The following is an 18,551-nucleotide window of genomic DNA, read 5'->3' as shown; positions in this document are numbered from 1 at the left end:
ACTTTTGCTCAATTAAATTAAATTACAATTGTAATCTTACTGACGCCAATCTTCTGTTTTAATGGTGGTATAAGCAAGAAATAATGTGAGATAATGAAGCTGCTTGAGCAAGTGTGTAGAGCTGGAGTCTAGACTCATCGAAAGGTTTTCACCACATCATTTGCATACACGCATGTGCGTTATTTATTAGTTTTTAATGACTTTACTATCATTGTAAAATCTAGCATGTAAATAGTGATGCTGAATGAGTTGTTTTGAGTGTTCAAGATAGTTTTAGTCAGATATAGCTTACTTCTGGAGACAGTCTTGTTTATAAAATATGACCAAATAAAAACTCTCTCTCACACATACACACACACACACACACAGAGTTAAAGCACATAGTTGCTGTGAGTTTTAATTGCCAGTAGAGACAGGCGCGGGGCCGGTGGGGGTGAGGCTCATTGTGATGGAGTGGCTGGAGGGTTTTTTGGGGTCTTGATTAATTTGTAGTGTCATATGTGGGAGGGTTCAACGGGACGGGGGTTATGGGAATTCACCAAACCCTGTACACTGTGAGAAACACAGAGGGAAATGCTAATAGAGAAATGAATATTCAACACTACCTCATCGCTCGCTTTTATTTCCCCCATATCAGGAACTGGACGCATTTTGAAATGACATTAATGGTGTCAAATTGCAGTTTAACCTTCACAGCTGGAAACGTTTAATACCGATGATCAGCGGGGCTTGATTTCTGTCGTCTCACTTCCTTATGTAATGTTCATCTGCTCTATTAAAACTGTGGAAACCTTCGCAGTTCCAGAATTGAACAGAATAAAAGCTGAGAGCAAATGTATAATTTGTTTCAGGAATGACATGAAATGGAAAGCAAATTAAGACTCTGTATGCCTTTGTATGTTTCAGCACTGGATTTTCCATTGAGCTTGTTGAAATGCATTCTGGGATAGCCTGATCTCTTTATTAACACTCAAAAACAGGATTTGTCTGATGATTGTTCGGAAACACGTTTGCGTTAGGAGCACATGCACTCACGATGCCTTAAATGACCCCTAGGTAGTGCAGATCAAACCGTTACCGTTAGGCTTGCAGCGTTGAGCGGCGATTGTTCTCTCAGCATCTGTAATGGATTACTCCTTGTTATGAGAGAATATCTATTTCCAGAGCTGCTATGAAATCATTGCATGCTCTCTGCACTACTTGGCCTCCAGTGTGTGTGTGTAAACAGATGCTCTTCAAGAGGTTTTGACGGCTGTCTGAATCCCTCACCGATCTCAGCACAGACCCATACCCTGCATAGAAAAGAGCTCTGTCCAACACTGCCATCCATTCACACTCCTCCAGCAGAATTCATGTTTTTAATAGTTAGTAATCTTCTGAAGCTGTCTATTAAGGTCGCTCACCACCCGGGCCTGTTTTTCGGTTTGTTTCTGGTGTTTTTAGGGTGGTTTCTAGAGCTTTGTGACTGACCCAAATCAAAATAACCTGCTTGATATCTCTATGATATTCTGACCCCTAGATTTTGCTCAGTTCCCTTTTTTAATTCAAGTCTACTATTTGAGCTTTATTGGCATGACTTGTACATAATAGACCAATACATAAGCCATGAATAAAATAATGATTACATAACAAATCAAAAATCAAGCTGGGTTGGGATGAGATATGTGCCAAGGTTTGTCCAAATCCCAAACCATTTCAAATGTCAGAAAACTCACATCTTCCCACTCCTGAGCTTAAACGAGACACTTAAAGCTTCCCAAAAGAAGCTAAGACTTTATTATGACAGTCTCTGCTGACTGTTAAGAGTCTAGTACTCCAACGAGAGTTAGTTGCACCAGAATGTGTAAAGTGTAACCTGAGTCTGTGATTGTGTCAGTAAAAGAGGATCAGTTGAGTGAAATGCTCCACTCTCGTTGCGATGTGGATGGGGTCCGAGACAAATGCAGGCCTTCAGCTGCTGTTGACTCGCTCATGAGTCCAGGTGCCTTCAGCTAATATGGAAATATGACGCGTGTGATCTAGAGCGGCGTGTGTTGGACGGCTGATAAGCAGCGCCACCTGTCAGGCTCAGGCCGCTGGGTAATGCACCACTCTGAGTGACGATATCCAGTGGGGAAGTACACAGACTCATGTATCCAGAGATCACCATCATACTGGACGCCTGCAGAACAAGGTTTGGCTGAAGCCTGAAAATACTGAGGCAGTTAGTCTGCTAAAAGTCCTGTTTGACACATGGCTTGACCAGCAAAAAACATGATTTTTATTATAACCCAGACTGCTGTATCTGTAATATTTATGGATGACTAGTTCAAGAGTACGCCCATTTGCCTACCATGCTAATTTCATCCACAAGTTTCCAAGTATGTGTAGCTCTAACGCCTTCTCTAATGTGATTCATGCATCACATCCACATCTGATGTGTAATGTGTGACGTGAATCTGTTTCCCATGTGGTTCCAGCAGTGTCTGGTCCTCCACACAACAGCAGTCATCTGACGAGCGTCTGATGGATGAGTCCAGCTCAGTGCTGGCCAGTGAAACCCAATCCATCAGAGCCTGTCAACCGCCAAGCCCTTCCACAGAGCTGCAGGTCAAGAGATGTGTCAGGAGCTGAAAATCACATTACCTTTAGTGCTGCTTTACAAAATCAAGTGTTTGTTCTACAGATTATGCCTGTTTGTTTCTGTTGCATTGGTTTTGCATTGAGTGGTTCAAGTGGTGAATGTCAATGTGTCAAACTCTCCAAAAATACCAAATTAGCAATAAAATGTACCAAAAAAGATTCTTCTGGTTGGCCAAGCTAACGCTCATGTGTAGTCTGAGGGAAGTGTAGAAACCAGGCAATAAATCTGAGCATCTCTTTTCCAGTCGCCTCTTCCATTAGTACAGCGTTCATGATGTGCGCTGGGATTGCTCCCACTCGCTTTTCAATAAGTGGCCTGTCTCCTAAAATAAAAGTGTTAGGGTTCGGTTTCACGGCAGTGAAACTTGGTGTAATTTGCGAGGTATTAAAACGTTTGGGAGCAGACGGGTGGAAGGGGAGTGTTCCTCTTTCTGACCCACGGTTGAATCCCTGCCCGTGTTCCTGGAGATGAGCGCAGTCAAACTCGACAGCAGCTCAGAAAACACTTGTGTCAAATTGAGTCAAGATGTGTGCTCGGTGTGCTGCCAGAGAAAGTGTTTACTCGTCAGTCAGCGGCGTGGGGCATCATCCGTCAATCACTCTGACAAACGACGAGTCCAGGAACCCAGCGGCGGCGGCGTGCTGGAATCACTAGTGATCAACAAGAGGCCTCGTGCGTCAACTCAAGCAGCGAAGAGAAGCTCATCAAGGGCAGTTTGGATCACGTGTGAAGGGCAAAGGCAACAGTTTCAGTTCCACAGAAGGTGACCACTGCCTCAGACGCAGGAAACCCGCAGAGAGTCACTTCAGCCAGCTTTACAGTGCATTATTATACCCAACGTCAGATTTACCAGTCATATTTTCACTGGGCCCCAACAAAAGCAGAACTGATTTATGGGTAAATCATTCGTAAAACCAGCAATTTATGCAAGAATGGTTACGTAATATGGTACTTAAGAATGGTTTAACAAAATATTTACTCGAGATTTCAACAGAAATTAGATTAGGGAACATAATCAATGTTAACTTTTAGTTTTCCCTCTGCTTATTAATAGTAAGTATGGTAGATGTAGAAGTTATGTTTAGGGTTAAAGGATCGAGAATATGGTATTGCATTAATATGTGCTTTGTAAGAATTAATAAACATCCAATATTCTAGTGATATGCATGCTAATAAGCAACTAGCTAATTTAACTAAACGGTTATATAAATTTGCTCTGCCTTTCATCTTTCACATGGGTGACTATTTATGTAGGTTTGTGTTGGGACCATTTATGTTGTGTGAATGGTTTGCACAGAAATGTTCTTGTGTTTCATGAATTGAGGATCTACACACCAACTCTAAATGGTATGATTTTTATCTTGTGAGAAGTGTAAAACTGAAAGGGCTTTCTCAAAGCATGAGGGGGAAAATGTCAAGGCTGCGCAGAACTGAAACTCAAGATCTTTCTCCTTACTCGAGGTTTTGAACTGCGACGCTTGTTGGAATGAATCAGCATTTTATAACCTGTGCTGCAGCCTGTATTTTCCCCTCGCATTCCCAGGAGGAAAGCTTCATATCTGTACTTTTCAAATGTCATATGCCTTGGAATCGGGTCTGAGTATTTCCCATGTGTCTGCTTACACTGAAAGCAGAGCAGACTTTCCCTTTAGCGCTGACCTAATCCAGTGTTACGTGACTTTTAAAGGTTAAGGTTTTGGGCTTGGTAAACTGGTTCTAGATCAGAACGCTGTCTGGGATCGAGTGATGGGGTAATGCATTACTACAAGTAGCGTTGTGTATCAGGTTACTTTTTCCGGTCCAACTCATGATTACCTATTAACTACGACTTTTGCCTTGAGATTTACTCCCTATACTAAAGTGTTACCCATTTTTCAAGTACCTAGTAAAGTAATGCATTTCTTTTAAATTTAGAACAAAATATCATGAGAGTTACCCTTTCAAACATTTGACACCTGTTGTTGCGTCTTTTCACTGTTGGTGTTAAAAGGTGTTTATAGTTAGCAAAACTACACATTTTAGTTTTTTTTTTTTTTTTTATTGCACACTGAGTATGAAATTATCATATTAATTTTTCTCACCCTGCATTCATTCATCATCCTTTCCAATAAAATGTTTACTATGGATGCGAAAATGCAGAAAATCGAGCCTGATCTGATTTTTTCTTATGATGGTCAAAAGTCTCCAAAAGGCAGTTCGTAAACGTGATTGACACAATGTGAAGTTGTATTTATTTTTTAACACGCAAAATTTTCAGACTCAGTGTGCAAAGACCTTTATATATCATAAAAAGAAAGTGACCTTATTGGTTTATTTTTTCATGGACTAACACAATATTCTAACACATTACTTTAAAAATCTACAATGAAATATTGTGAGAAATTGGGAGTGAGGTAAAGAGACTGAGACACTTCTTTCATCCTGAGGCTTATTCATTTCACTTTTGGTGTCAAAGGGTGTTTACAATTGCCGAAACTATACATTTTGGGTTTTTTGTTTTTAAGCATAATAAAGTAATAAAGAATAATGCATTAAAGTTTATTAAGTACGTAAAGGTGACTGACACAATGTGAGGCCGTATTTATTTTTTAACGTGCGCAAATTTCGGACTCCGTTTTCAAATACCTTTACTTTCTATAAAAAGTTACAAGCTTACCGAATTAGTTACTTTGTAACGCAACACTGTAAACACGTAACTTTTCAAAGTAACTTTCCCCAACATTGCTGAGAATGGCATGCCTGAGCTTTTCAAAATGGTCGAAAGTCTTTGTGGACGAAGAGAATGAGGGGAAAAGGCATTGAGCGCGCGCCGTCTGAGAGCCGAGCTCTCGGGCCGTGGTCTTTGTGCGGCAGCGGCGCACGCCTGGGGAGAGAGGGGAAATGTGTTTGACATACGCTCTGCACACACTGCCGGGGAGGCAGGAACAGCAGGATACGATTAATGACCGCAGAATAAGATTGCTACAATATGGCCTCCCTCGCCCCAGCCTCCCTTTCTGTTGGGCTGTCATATTTCACAGCCATTCGTGGCTTTTTGTTTTTTTTTCCCTTTCTTTCAAGGCTCCCCCTCTCTCTTTTTATTTCTCAGTGAGCGTCATTGATATGCAGCAGTGTGTTTCTGGAGCGGGCTGTAGACTCTGTTCTCATGGCTGGCCTTTAAAACGTCTTGGCGCTGACTCACGGCTGCAGAACTCTTGTAAACACTCAGGTAGTGTTTCGGAGCGCTTTGAAATACGAGTTTTACTATCGCAGACGTTACACGTATGACACAATGAGGAAGCGTTTGGAGTGTTCTTATGTTTGACAAGAAATCAGTGCATGACAAGTGGATTTCTGAGCTGTCTCTGTTTTTGCTTATTGGCCGTGCGTTCCCTGGCTGACAGTGGCTAAAAAAGGGGAAGTGACAGCTGTTTGTTTAGCTTTCCCTCGATGTCACAGTCCTGATGGTCTTGTGAGGCGGGCCTCAATAACCCATAACCAGATTTTAGCATGCTGATTTGTAGTACAACAATTAAAAGATGGTTTTAAAGACATCTGCGAGGGTTGGGGGCAGAAATCTGGCAGCCAAATGTTGGCAGTTCCAGCGGTGATTAAGAGTGAAACTTGGAGGCGTCCTGAACAGTCAGAAAGTGGATATCTCTGCGCATGAGCGTGTCAGTAGCCAGAGCAGCGCGGGCTGTGTTTGTTGACACTTTGAGGAGAGAATTTCAGTGTTTTCGCACCGGTCATCAATCAGGAGCAGGCCTGATATTTCCCCAGAGTCAGAAACACTCTGGAGGTACAGCTGTGTACGCTTTGAACCAAACCACCAACAATATCATCATCTTAACTATGCTCCTCACCTCTCACTCAGTCATTATTACTACTATAAGTGTTTAGAGCCATTCACATATGATCAGTTCAATAAGTCTTGTGAATCTGACCAAAACGTGTCTGGGTTCATTCCAACATAAAAAGAAAAATGCAAGAATCATAGTCTATTTAGGACTATTGTTTTCACATTATGCTGTTTTCATGACATTTAAAACAAGTTCTTCCCACATTCTCATTATTGTAGTGTGTCCACATGTACTTTCTAATGAAATGAATGTTATTCTCATTATTACTTCCACTATGAATGGTATCCATTACCAGAATGGTAGCGTCTATTTCATTTTAACATGATAATCTGACTTCATTCATTTGTAATATGTTTTTGATGTGCATATACAGAAAAACAAGTATTTTACATGGTAGTGACTTTGTATAAATATGTAAGTTTTGAATAATATGAAAAAGTATATTTTCTAAGAAAAAAAAATGTGTGTGTGTGTGTGTGTGTAAGATAGCACTTTACTTAAAAGTGTTTATGTATAGTACGTTATAAAGGGTTATTAAAGGGTTTATAATGCAGTATAATTATTCATAATGTGCATTGTAATACATTATAACCTTATTTAAAATGCATAGTGTAACAATGAATTATATTGTTATAATGTATTATCTGTGGTTATAAGTATTCATGAGATTGTACTATGAATATTGCATATCTACTGGTAAAATATACCTGTAAAGCATCTTTTATTTACAGAAAGGTGTTTTTATCTACAATAGTTTGCCCTAAAGTAGTTTTTAGACATTGGTTCTGTATAGAAAGCCTGGGCGCTTCTTCTACTCATTGCTAATCAAAACAGTCCATTGATTTGGTGTATTTTAATGTCAGTTGAGGGTTGGCTTTCACTCTCTGTGGACCGCTGTGAGACAGACAGGAAGTGAGAAGTCGAATCCAGCCGCTCGCACGCTGACCGCTGGCTTCCTCCAGATACTCGTCTGCCGCTCTCTGCTTTGGACAGATGTATGTGTGGCACATATGTTGCTGCTCTTATCTGTCACACCTGTTCCACGCAGCTGTCCCGCTAAAACCCTCCATTCGCTCCAGCTCTGTGTCACAACACAGCTGCAGTGCATTCTGGGATCAGCCTGCAGAGCACAACTGTCTCCTGATTAAAAGCCTTCAGGCTAACAGTGTCTCAGAAGATAGAGACTAAACTGTGTGTGCTAACTGTACGGTTAAGGTTACTTGCATGTGGATATGCATACTTTTTGTTATTATTTCAGAAATAAGACCCCACTAATAAAAAAAGAGGACACACTCATTGAATCTAAAGAAATGACTGAAGAGTGAAGGACGTATATTGAGCTTATTGCATTGTAAAATGTTACTAGAGTGTAAATATTCAGTCTGTTGGAGTATATGTGCAGAAGCGCCATGTTTATTTAGTGTTACAGATTTGGAGAAACGTCTCATTGCATCACTTGTTCATCCTCTGCAGTCTGAATCAGAGCCGAAAAACCATCACAACGACCCACAAAGTGTGTGTAAACCTACATTTACAACACACACGCTCTTATTTAGTTTATATTTATGTCATTTTTACAAATGATGCCTCCAAAATACCTTGAGGGCTACAGTTGGCTGCTTGTTTTTCTGGCGTGTGTATGTCTAATGACAGGTTTGCTGCTTCATTAATCTCCTAATGACTCAGGAAATCATCACACTGCTGTTTGTGCAGCTCAATGGCAATCCAATGCTCGAACACTGAATCATAATGTGTTAATGTCATGCACTTCTCACAGAGAGTCATCGCGGCCGATTGGAAAAAGACATCTTAAAGCAGAGGACATTTTTTAATATCTTTCCTTTTATTGCAAACAATATGATACAAAAGATAAGCTTCTTTTAAGACGGTGGCATGATTTACAGTTTGAAATGAAAAAAAAAACAAGAAATGCTGGTGTGTCTTTGTAGAGATGTAGCCATGTTTGAGACAGAAAACCAACAATAACAACAAAAAAAACACAAGTTCCAGTTGTTTCATTGAAAGACTTGATCAAGCTTCACAATCGGAAGTCAACTAGAGTACCATTTTAGACATTTTAAATGGAAACATTAACAAACGATAAATAAAGGAGATGGTTAAAGTTTCTACTACATCTAAATCGTAATCGTCTCCGGAAACATCACAAATTAGTCGTACGAAGCCCCAGTGAAAATGTCAAACGAATGCTAATGAATAAATTAAAGAGGTTAGGACTGGAGGAATGGCGAGCTGCGGAGGAGCCTGGGGTCAAAGGGCACGTCCCGTTCCCCCTCCAGCAGCCGGATCTCTATAGGCACAGACGGACTCTAGAGGCAGTTTTCACAGAAACGAGAGACTCAAAGAAGCAGTCGACTGTACAGAGGACGATTCAACACTTCGCCCGAGTGTGTAAGAAACCCCCACAGATATACACAAGAGGAAAATATCAAAAAACAAATCGGATCGGACAGCTGCGTACGAATCCCCCGACACAGCTGAGAAACGTGACACATACACGGTACATACTAAAAATAGTTATCTGGAATCTGTCCTCACAGAGGATTCTCTTGTCTCATTATATCTAGAAAAATATAATCACAACTCCGAAGGCACAGTGGGGAGAGGCGCTCGCTCAGTTTGAGTCCGTCCTCTCGGTGGCTCAGGGCCGGGACAGCTGGGTGTAGACGGGCTGCTGCTCCCAGTGCTGCGGACTGTCGGCGATCGGGGGGTACATGGGCCTCTGGTAGCTGAAGGCGGGGTACTGGCTGTAGTAGGAGCCGGCGGGGCTCTGGTGCTCGCTGTAGTTGTAGTACGAGCCTCCACCTCCTCCTCCTCCTCCTCCGCTGCTGCTGCTGCTGCTGCTGTAGTGCTGCAGGTTGAAGCAGCCGTAGGCCACATGCTGCGGAGAGCCCTGCTGCTGCGGCGGCTGCTGCTCGCTGTAGTGGCTGGGGCTCAGCTGCTCCGTCTTGATCTGCGTCCGCTGCTCGCCCATCGGGTGCTGTTTGGACATCCAGGCGCCCCCGAAGCCGGCGGGGTAGGCCTGCGCGCCGCCGCCGACCCCCGGGTGTCCGTGAGGGGGCAGGTACTGGTCGAACTCGTGCACGTCGAACGGCTCCATGTTGGAGATGACGTCGCTGCTCAGCTCGCCGATGTCCACGGCGCCGAAGTCGATGCCCTCCTGCAGCGGACGGCCCTCGCGCTTCAGGTCCGCTTTGCTGGACGGCAGGTCTGTTTTGGGGGTCGTGGGAGGAGTCGGGGGACCCTGGGACTGACCTGCACATAACAAAGAATGAAATCAGGTTAAATTAAAGATTAAAAAAAATGAATAGCGTGTAATAATTGAATTTAGTCTAACAACCGAATTGAATTTTTGGATTAGGCTTGGATTACGTAAGAGTTGTTGATATGGTTTGGTTTTCTTTGTACTCCTTCGGGTTAATATTTAATGTATTTTATAAAGCGGAGAGCTCTGGTCCTTGATTCTGATTGGCTGAGGCAAGTTCAAAGCTGTTGTAAATTACTCTACAAACACACACCTTTGTTTACGTTTGTGTAACCACTTTGTAGCAACAACTATTTCCGAGAAACTACAGTGTTTGGCAAAAGAATACTGTTTTTATTAAGATCACTACATTTTATTTGATGTTTTATTTTGTAAAACCTACATATATGGAATCACCGTTTTATAAAAGCAATAATCCCTGTTATAAAATCACTGTAAACCACGGCTTCTTGGGGTTTAATGCTTTAACAAGCTCACGTTGTGTCAAACACGTTTACAAACTTCCTCTCAAAACTTTAGATGTGGTTTGATTTTCTGCGTTTTCGCATCCATACCATGCATTTTGATAGTAAAAAAACTAACAATTCGGACTAGAATTTGTAATCATGTATGTGTTTAGTTCTTAAGAAGATGCTGCACAGCGTGACGTCATATCATGACTAAAAAAACTATTTGACATGCTCAAAGTCTAGAGAGACCGCGCACAGTCTAATAAAGATACTCAGCCAAGCCAGATAAGGTTTACGAGCTCCCCGTAGGCTCTGATCGAGGCGTTACATAAGGAGCCTCTGCAGGCCGTTTCTGTACCTGAGTGGTCCCCCGGGGAGTGCACTTCGCCCATGCTGGACGCCGGAGAGTCGGCCTGCTGCAGGGCCTTGAAGATGGCGTTGGGGGAGATGTGTGTCTGCTCGCCGTCCTCGCTCTCGCTCTGGCCGTTCTTCACTGATTTCCTCCGTCTGGGCTGGTACTTGTAGTCGGGGTGGTCCTTCTTGTGCTGCACCCTCAGACGCTCGGCCTCCTCCACGAACGGACGCTTCTCGCCCTCGTTCAGTAATCTGCACACAACCAATGCTCAGATTACTCTCCTTGTGTTTGTTCTTCAGGTAACAACACAGAAACCTCACTACAGTTGCAAATTGATTTGGAAATAACTAATATGATTAAGTAATTTAGAAAAAATAATCTACTTTATTTACCTTGTTCAATTAATAATAAAGAAACGTTTAAAAAAAAGGTATAGACTTTTCTTGAAACAACTATTATTATTTGTTTTGTTTTTGTTTTTTTTAATCTGAGTGAATGGTACTTTTCTTACATAAACCCAACAAGTAATAATCAACTTCTTAAAACTGAAGGTGTTTACCAACTCCAAAACTTTTTCTGCGTTGAAGTGCATGTAAAGTAAGGGCTAATTTACTGTTTGTCTAAACTATAGTTTCACCTCACTACCAAACAGTGACCTGTTCTCAAGCTTATCGGTATTGTTTTATAACCATTGCGTAATAAATCAATGTAATTTGATAGTTTGCTAAGTGAATCAGTTATTGCAGTGACTTCTGCATCAGTCCTGAACAAACAAGTGTAGTGATGTCTCACCTCCAGAGTTTTCCGAGGGTCTTGCTGAGCTCGGCGTTGTGCAGGTGCGGATACTGATCCGCCAGCTTCCTGCGCGCGGCTTGAGCCCACACCATGAACGCGTTCATGGGTCTCTTGACGTGCGGCTTGCTCTTGCTGGAGCCGTTCACCCGCACGGGCATGGGCACCAGGGTCCAGTCGTAGCCCTTCAGCACCTGGGACACCGCGTCCCGGATGCACACGGGGAACTTGTCCCCCTCCTCGTCCTTCTTGAAGTCTGCGAGGCGGCTGCTCTCGCTGTCCGAGCCGGAGCCGGAGCCGGACGCCGAGTCCTCGGACATGCTCGGGCTGGGCGCGTCGGACAGACTCTTGTCCTGCTCGGCGCTCATCTTCAGGCACGAGTCGAACAGATTCATGCAGAAGCGCGAGGGCTGCGGACGGACGGACGCCGGTAAAATCCTCCTGCGGGGCTCAGAGCAGTGCGGAGAAGTCCTTCAGAGCTGCTCGGAGCAGGCGAAGACAGAGATATATCACAGAGACGAGGACAAATCCTGACCGAGAGAGAGTGTGTGTGTTTGTCAGAGTGTGTGTGTAAGGGAGAGAGAGAGAGAGGTTCTGCTGGCGTTCTCTCCACATCACATCACTTATATACGGACGGAGGGATGGAGGGAGGAGGAGGAGGAGCAGATCTCTCTCTCTCTCTCTCTCTCTCTCTCGTGGTTAAGACTAACCAAACACACCAAAACTAAGAAAAAACACTATCAGCATGACACACTGTTATATCATATAAAACACACACTATCAAAAGCCTCCAGAAGCGCTGGTGTATGTTTTCTTCTTAAATGAGTTTTCCCCAGGCTCCTGTGTGTAAGGGTCAGTCAAGAAACTATTAACTGCTGTTAAAGTACATTTACTGGACTGAAAAACTGCTCATTTAGACACTCTCCTGATTTCTGCTGGATTCAGACAAACATGCAGATGTGATAAACGAAATGAAATAAGTCACACCAGCTTGTACAAATAGCAAACTGCTCTCTGCAATGTATGTTTTGTTTTGTATGCACAGTTTAATGTTTGCACAGTGTGCATTATGTGCTCAAATCTTGATACTTTTCTTCTGTACTTCTGTCTCAAGTTTAAACTTCTCCTGATGATGTCTGAAGTGCAAACGAATCCTCGTCTGTTTTCTGTTTTCAAGTCACTTTTCTGCATTTCTCCATTTCATACATGGACAAGTCAAAGAGGCGGTTGTGTGTGTGTGTGTGTGTGTGTGTGTGTGTGTGTGTTGCTCTCTGTAAGACCGATAGGGGGCGACATGAGTTCAGACTCACCCACCACCGCTTGACTTCTCATCACCACAAATGAGTATTTTATATGTTTCTGTAAATAATGAGGGAAGTGTTCAATGGCCTTTTGTATAGACAATTTAGATCTGTATTGACTTTAGAAAAAAAAAAACTACCCTGGTGAATATTTATTAGAATAAAACTGTGATATGGCGTGCAATGCTAAAAACACTGTGTGTAATATTTTATTGAACAGTTTTCATCCATCTGTATAGTGACAGTGCATCTAATTCATCGCTCACAAGCTTGGCTTTCCTCTGAATCTGACCGAAAGCAAGCAGGGAATGATTCCAGTTCAAGAAATCAATCGTTGGATACAACAGCAGCAGATCTCTGATTGTGGGGTAAATAGAGATCGCCCCGTGACTCTCGTCGCTCCCTGTGTTTATTTGTGCAAGCAATGTTGTGGAAATGTCATTTTGGGCAGAACGTGGTCCACACATGTGTTCCTCATGAGCTACCTGAAATATCATGTTTAATAGATCACAGATGTGCGTCTGCCCTCCCTCTGTATCGCCAAATTACCACAATTACCTCAGGAGGAGCGCCACGCTTTTACACCACTGTTTAGCCCAAATCTTGGATATTAAACTGGCCAGTCACCAGCACTGCTGTTCAAACGTGCTGCTTTTGAAACGAGCTTAATGTTTACAACTCAGAATAGCTGTTTTCTAAATGAATGTATATTTGTTTGAAACAGGAGTGTACTGTAACAGTATAAATGTGTTTGCTGTCCCTATCTAGATCTGTGTATCTGTGGATCTATCACACACAGGCATCAGAGGTGTGTGTGGTATCAGTCGGCGGTCTGCAGGAACTGATACAGCGCGTCCTCCTTCTTCTGCATACGCTGGGAAACTTCTCAGCTTGAGTTCAAGCCCCAGTGTTAAAAACTGGGAGACAAACAGAGAGAGTCAACTGCTAAATCATGTCCCCCGCTCGCAGATTCAGCTGAGTGTGTGTGTGTGTGTGTGTGTGTGTGAAGTACGGCGTTCATGCTTGTGTTGTTCCTCCTACTTTCAAACGCAAAGCCCTAAGTGATGTTATCAAACAGTGAGATACTCAAATACAGTCCTGGCTTCTGCTGAAAGCACAGCATTGTCTGGATCATGACAGCATCACAACAAAACAACTGCATAGCTACTCGTTTTTGTGTGTGTGTGTTTTTTTTTGTTTGTTTTTTTTGTTTTTTTTTGCACAAATGAGTTTATACAGTCAGTTTCACTGAACCAATTGAGTATTTTTCTTATGCTGTCAGGTAATCACTTCAGTGAGACAATCTAGCATACTGGCATCGTGGTAAATAAATCATATGTTTGTGGATTAATCAAATGTAACATTTATTAGACTTAAATAATAAATCAAACTAAAAATGTAAGTGAATTTAAAACAAACTTCACATAAGCCCATTATAGTAAAAGTCATATTTACCCAAGCATTTCACTAGAGAGATCCAGAAACTGAATAAAGTTATCAAACACTAAATTCTAAATTAACTATAGATGAATCATTAAAGCTACAAAAATTACTCATTTCCTTTTTCTTTTGTTATTAATGAACAGTAGTGATGGGAAGTTCGGATAATTTTCGGATCAATGAACAAATCTTTTTTCGAGTCATTCCAGTCATTTTAGCTAAATGTAATTAAAATGTTGCGTGTTACTTCCACAACACATCTAGTACTTACGCAAACGTTGATCAGACTACAAACAATACAATAATGCGCATGCGCGACTGAACGAATCATTCCCCGAGATGACTCGTTCTTCTCGAGTCACATTAAAGATTCGTTCTAAATGAGCGAATCGTTCAAGAACGACACATCACTAATGAACAGTCATCACAGCAGCTGGTTATTAGGCTGCTATTACTTTAAGAGCTTCGCTGCTGAACGTGATGCGCATCTAACGTACACGCTCGCAGTTTCATTCACGCTTTAATATGATATGATACATTAGGTATCTTTTTTTTAGATTAAGTATAACAGGAAAAAACTGAAAATGACAAAAAGAAATATTGAAAATTTGAATTAATTGACAGGAACATTGTATTTTACTGACATGTGGCCTGACTACATCTCATTTGAACACAGTTCGTTCGACTCGCGCCCATTTTATGTGGTCATAAAGACGTTCTGCGTATAAATAAACACAATTCTTGTCAATAAAAAGAGACAGAAGCAGCTGTTGTGAGGGGGGTGGCCAAACCTAGGCGTTAACTTTGTTAAATACTTTTAACACCATTCAGATTAGTTGCCTACGTTAATTTTGACATCACTATTCAAAACAAATACTAGCAAAAGTACACAGATGCACATTCTTACTCATCATTTTGTAGGAAAACCCTGCAGAATTTTTCTGTTGCTCCGGTCAACGTGACTGTAATCATGACTTCCTCATAAATATGAAGTTCCCAGCAGGACTTGAACACACAATTACTATTGAGACAGGATCAACTGAGATTTGTCAACTAGTCAGAGCGGTTCATTAGAAAGGAAACAGACATCAGTTGTTCCAGGATCACATTACTCTTGGGTTTCTTGACTCATTCCAAGCCAGAGCGTCAAGTCTGAGCTGAATCAAGTCATTAACTTTGCCAACCGATTCAGAGTGATTTGGTGAACCTGTTCAACTGGCTCCAGAAGTGTGGATCAGTGAGGACATCTGTGTTGGGTTCTAGACTCAAACTCGCTCCATGTTCCCTCGGTAGACAGCAGGGCTGACTGAAGAGCCTCTCTAGAGACTGTTGCACTAAGTGAAAAAGCAGCTCTTTTGGCTCTGGAGTGAAGAATGTGAGGAACTCCCTGCTGTGTGGATGGGCAGACCTCTCCTCCAGGAGAAACAGAAAAAACAAGAGGCGGGAACGGAAAGATGATGCAGTCTGTGGCCTAGACTTGTGAGAAATGACTTTGCACCTGTCCGCTACTTTCCCCTGAGAAGTGCCAGCTTCCACAGGCCTGCCAGGGTGGACACACCTGGCCGTTTGGACGGGGACGGCTCTCCTCGTTTCCCAGCCCGGGGTGTGGGCACACTGTCCGCTCGGACGGCTGTCTCTGGGCATCCGTCGGCCAGATCAGAGCGCAGCCACACGGGCTGACTGTTGACACACTGCATTTTGGAGAAGCTGACGTTTGAACAAGACTTATCATGGGGCTGACACCTTCAGAAGGCACCACTCAAATGATCCCACAATGTTTCTTCACACTTCCCCGACAGCCCCTACCACAGCTGGCAGAACGGCAGATTCTTCAAGATAATTCAATAGAGCTGCTGAGAAATACAACCTGGTCTCATGAAAATATGTGCCACAGTTTAAAACAGATCTGTCCACTGAGTGGCCCTAAAACAGTGGTTCAATACGTGAACTCTGGCACACTTTTATTACGTTGCTTCAGGTACGTATTGTTTCAGTTCCGAATTCAAGTATCCGGGAACTGTTGCTAATAATTAATGCTCTATCGTTTTGGAAATATGCCCTACACCAAACCCAACCCTAAACCTACACGACAGAGTTAACAAATGCTAAACTGATATAAAAACGCATTTGTTGATGCAACCGTGTCATCTCAACTTGCTTATATGTAGATTTGAACTGTTTTGTCAAACCATAGTTATTAAAACCGAAGCCCCTCGCCTCTCAAATACATCTCTGTACTCCGTGAGCTACCGAACAAACCTAACGTCAATGAAAACCCATAGATATGAAGCTGGATATGTGTGCTGCTGACATTCAAAAGCACCAGTTTTCACATTTCCCAACATATTAAAATTGTAAAATTATATTCTTCAAGTTACTGTGCAAAAATTAAGAGTTTTACTGCCTCTATTGTTCATTTATTTCGGAACCGGCAGTTATTACTTACTTATTGGTACGTATTTTGCGAAAAAGTGTCCCCAGGTACGTTTTGACCATGAGACCTGGTAGGAGAAATAATGTGAACACATGCAAGAGCAGAAGTCATGTTCAGACAAACTACTCAAGTAATTACTTCACAAATTAACTTTTTAGTGCACCTACAATAAACAAACTTAGCCATGTAGGTAATAAATAGGCATCTGCACACATTATTTAACCCCTCTGCATTTCAGTTGCTTATTAGCATGCCTAATATTAACATATTGTCTATTTATTAGTACTTGTGAAGGAGTTATGAAGAACAATCACAATTGATAGCGAGAATTGGTCCCCAAACTAAAGTTTGACCAAAATCGAATCCTAGAAACACAATGATTTGTCTGTTCAGGTGTCTGAATGCTGTCAATAATATATCATTAATATTACAGTAAAGAACCTCCTGAACTAGTCGTCTATGACTCTTTCTAGCATCCAGAATAATGCAGATAAAAGGTAAAATAGTACTATGATTTATTTATAACTGGAAAATGACACCACGTCCGGACCAGACGCAATGCGACAAGGTTTCAGTGACAAGCAATTTGTCTGTCGCAGCTGAACACGGAAACGGCGTTGGGTTTCATTTTGTGGCCACTGGCATTTCCATCCTCGCAAATCTCTAACCCACAGTAAGAGCATTAGTAGCAGATAGTTCTGCTTAGCTTAGCAAACAAAACTAATAATGCCACTTGTTTATTATTTTCCAGCTTATAGAATACAACTGCCTAATTATTTAAACATATTATAAAACTAGGAATTGTCCCTGGAAGAATCTGCATTCTGTGTATTCTCAGCTAGTAATAAAGCCATAAAGCAACAGTCAATTTTTGGCCTTCACTTTAACAGCCCTATAATAGCTGTTGCACAGTTCCTTGTGTGTCTTTCTTGGCTTTGCTCTTTGTTTGAAGATGCAGCCATTATCTGGCTCTTATCGGCTTCTGGTTTCGTGTTAAGTGAAACGCCATGTGGACGCACTGAATGAGGAGTCAATCCCTCCAGATAAACCAGCGTGCCTCTGGACGAATCCCACCTGTAGACAAAACGAACAACATCAGACTCCCACCGACCACACAAAGGTGCAGCGAAGTCTGAGCTTTCAATTTGTACAATAAACCTAAACACTGAAATAAGATTTCTTCTGTGCAGAAAATGTAAGAAAAGGTGTGCAATTATCAAATCTATCAGAAGCAGGACTACGTCTTGGGTGCCACTTCCCTTTCTGGTATTCTTGCGGTGATCATGTGAAACTTGCAGGCTTTACTCAAGACATGAGTTGACAGAAGTGATTTTATCACACTAGCATAATTTTAACACTTGTCATGTAATGTAATGAGGCCTTGTGGCTGTGCTTTTGAAACAATGCATATTTTAACCACTTATGGAGCAATGCCTTGTCTTATCTATTTATTCATTTTAGAGAATGAATTATGGTGACCTGCTTTATGGTTTTTTAATGTCTGAATCGGCCCATTTAATGAATCTGTTATCAGAGTCTTGAACAGCTCTTTTACTTTCCTCAGTGCTTATGTCATCTTAATGAAGAAGTGTTGACTGATTATTGCAGCCTCCCATATTTATCCAGAAATACCCCCATCTTTTCGTCCGTATATTTATTAATGAGTGGATGCATTGTTGTCTTGGCTTCTTTCCAAAGCATTTAAGTATTAAGTGTGAAACGGGAAAAGACATCAAGAGTGTTGTCTAGCTTGTTGTGTTAGTCTGGTAAAGTATGATTAGCAGATGCAACAATCTGTACAGAGTCTGGCTGTGCTGCAGATAAGTAAGTGTCTGGCGTGTGAGTGTGAAGACCTCAGCGGTGACTCACGCAGATGTCTAGAGCTGTGTGTGTGTGTGTGTGTGTGTGCTCGGTTGAACTCACTGATTCTGTTGGAGGTTTGCACTCGCTTCTCAGCCCTGGTTCAGTCTGGGTCGACTAACCGCCATGACTCACGGGTTTATCAGAGAGCTCTGTGACCTCCGGTCGAGCCGCT

General features: G+C 42.1%; 1 protein-coding gene across 1 annotated transcript; it reads right to left on the bottom strand.

Annotated features, from left to right (window-relative positions):
* Positions 1-8,286: 8,286 nt before the first annotated feature.
* Positions 8,287-11,937, bottom strand: LOC127952317 (transcription factor Sox-9). Its single transcript, XM_052550707.1, has 3 exons — positions 11,342-11,937; positions 10,553-10,800; positions 8,287-9,735 (listed from the first exon to the last, which is right to left on the bottom strand). The coding sequence occupies exons 1-3, from the start codon at positions 11,734-11,736 to the stop codon at positions 9,122-9,124; spliced, it is 1,257 nt and encodes a 418-aa protein (XP_052406667.1). The 5' UTR covers positions 11,737-11,937; the 3' UTR covers positions 8,287-9,121.
* Positions 11,938-18,551: the final 6,614 nt, after the last annotated feature.

This window comes from Carassius gibelio, chromosome B3 (assembly GCF_023724105.1).
Source record: "Carassius gibelio isolate Cgi1373 ecotype wild population from Czech Republic chromosome B3, carGib1.2-hapl.c, whole genome shotgun sequence".
Taxonomy (NCBI): domain Eukaryota; kingdom Metazoa; phylum Chordata; class Actinopteri; order Cypriniformes; family Cyprinidae; genus Carassius; species Carassius gibelio.
The sequence above is the reverse complement of the archived record's forward strand: the minus strand, read 5'-3'. Positions and strand labels throughout refer to the sequence as shown.